Source organism: Phlebotomus papatasi, chromosome 3 (genome assembly GCF_024763615.1).
Source record: "Phlebotomus papatasi isolate M1 chromosome 3, Ppap_2.1, whole genome shotgun sequence".
Taxonomy (NCBI): Eukaryota; Metazoa; Arthropoda; class Insecta; order Diptera; family Psychodidae; genus Phlebotomus; species Phlebotomus papatasi.
In genome coordinates, this window is record NC_077224.1 from 1,870,406 (window position 1) to 1,872,970 (window position 2,565).

Genomic DNA, 2,565 nt, shown 5'->3' on the forward strand with positions numbered 1-2,565 from the left:
AAATACTTTAAATAATTGATTGACAGTAAATGACTCTACTGTACAAATAAAATTGATATTAATTTCTAAGTATGAATAAGATTAAACATTTTTATTTCTATTAGAAATATTTTTAATTTAGTATTTACAAATAATTAACGTGCTCCAATAATGCAAATTATGCGAGAAAAAACGAGTCCCAAACATCCCCTTTTGCGTCCCATACTGCCCCACATTGGGAAGGTTTGGGACAAACCGTCAAGTTATATGTTTTATCTTCTCCAAGAAAACTCAGCTGTTTTCCAAATTCTATCGAATATTTTTTATAAAGTCAATACCCATAAGTATTCTATAGACCGTATAAATTTGTAATACACTATCGTGATTTTTTGGAATGCTGTCTCAAAATCAGAACATAAAAAGTGTCCCAACCTCCCCAGTCTTCCCTACTAATCAATTTATCTTTTCTGTTGAATTCCAATTTAAAGTAGGACTGCATATTTCCATAGGGCATAAATAGTAAAAATAGTTATTAGTTGAAAAAGGTATTTGTTTTTAATACAGTAGACTCTCGCTAATTCGGCTCTTTTAAGATCGGGTTACTTTTTAATTCAGGCGGAAGTTAAACTTGAAAAAAGTTTGTTAATATTTTTAAAGTTTGAGTGTGTTTATCAAATGTACCATATATGCCCAAATTTACGACGGTTTGACTTAGTTATTATGTGATTCTGCATTATTAAGCGGTTTTAATGCAATTCACAATAAGTATGAGTATCTAAACTTAATATGAGTATATGCAGATGAACAAAAAATCGTTGCATTTCAAATAGTTTAACGCCCGTTCTCTCTAAATCGGGTGACATTTCGGTCCCAAATGCCCAAATTTGAAAGAGTCTACTGTACCTAAAAATTCTCGAGAAGTCTCCTTAAAAGCTTAAAGAGGCCTAAAGAATTTATTAGACCCCAGGGTATGAAAACTCAGAAAACAAAGGAAATACTCACCGAGCTGTCAAACTGTAATGGCGAATTTACACGTTTTACAATGAAAATTACATTTTTGAATTACACACTAAAAATTTTTACACAAATAATTTTTTTACACAAAATTTGCCAATAGTGGTAAAAATTAAAATGCACAATTTCTTAAGTGGTAAATTTGGAAATTACACGTTATTTTTTTTACACGATTTTTACTGTGTAGCTTTGACCTTTATTGCAAAAGATTGATTTTGCAGTAGAAAAACTTTTCACTGGATTTCCAGATTGAATGCAATAGCTGTGCCTTCTACAAAGCCAGCCTCAGAATGTCAAAACATGAGCGTCTGATTGCGAAAGTACCCGGAAATCTCACGAAGAAAGGAATAACAATTTGAAATAATTACCATAGTTTATTCTCACGGATTCTAACCCAGGCCCGGCTCGAGTCCCTGCTGTGAACTACTGCTACCATCCGTAGTGCCCGTAGACAGGAGATCTCCCTCAAAGATATCCCTGAAGCCACTCAAATCTCCACTTTCCGACTGAATGTTCGATTGTGGGTTCTCCTGGACGGAAGAATCTGCCCTGGAAGCCACGGAAAAGTCCATAAAGGCCAAATAATCCTCCTCCTTGATCGATGAACTGGATTTATGCATATTCTGACTCTCCTGCATGAATTTATTGTATTCCTGAGAGATATTCTTGAAGTCCTTAATCTCAATCCTGTTCCTCCCAATCACGTTGTCCTTGTAGTAATTGTGGAGTGTTGTTAGAGATCTTCCACTCATGGCCATGTAGGCTTTTTCCAGAGTCATCACATCGAAATGTCGATGCCTCTCCGTGTCTGGATTTTGGGATATCATCTCATTGCTGTACTCCATTAGAGATTTGTAGAAATAATCGACAGCATCGACGAACATTACCATTGCTGAATCCTGAGCCTCTGTGAATCCTGCCACTTTTAGCAGTCCTCCCAGTGATCTCCTAATTGCTGCATCTACTTCAGCTCTTTCCAATCTTGGGAAGGTTTTTGTTTGCTCTCCACGAGTGAATCTTGTCTCTCGCGGTTGATTGAAGCAGAACGGATTGTTGTTCTCCTTGATCAAATTGGCCGAATTTCCCGGTGGGAACTCAATTCTTGGCATTTTCTGACAAGGATTGAGGACATAATTGAGACCCTGAGAAAGATGCAAAAGGGTTAAAACCTTAAAACTCGCCTTGAAGATTTCTTATTAAAATCTTACCGATTTGTCAACATAAGTATCAATGAGAGTTTGTATCATTTCACGTTGATTTATCACCTCAACTGTTTGCGTGACGATAACATTTTCCGAATGTAGCCTGGAAAGATAGAGTTTCATGAGTTTAACGTCCGGAGGATGCTGAAAAACTAAATAAAACTCACTTTTCCGTTTGAGCCTGATGAGTTTCTCTGCTTTGTTGCAGCTCTGCAAGGAGATCGCATCGACTTTCTGAGTAAATTATATCATTCGGTTGATTTTCCTTCTTTTTGTCACTTCCATCCGTGAAACCACCCCAATGAGATCGATTTATCATACTTCCTGGCCAGGAAAAGGAGAGTATCAATATAAACAAAGCAAAAGTGAG

At 36.5% G+C, this 2,565-nt stretch overlaps 1 protein-coding gene across 1 annotated transcript; it reads right to left on the reverse strand.

Annotated features, from left to right (window-relative positions):
• Window positions 1-1,345: 1,345 nt before the first annotated feature.
• Window positions 1,346-2,565, reverse strand: LOC129806442 (uncharacterized). Its single transcript, XM_055855035.1, has 3 exons — window positions 2,363-2,565; window positions 2,202-2,298; window positions 1,346-2,135 (listed from the first exon to the last, which is right to left on the reverse strand). Exons 1-3 carry the CDS (start codon window positions 2,512-2,514, stop codon window positions 1,383-1,385), a joined length of 1,002 nt encoding a protein of 333 aa, XP_055711010.1. The 5' UTR covers window positions 2,515-2,565; the 3' UTR covers window positions 1,346-1,382.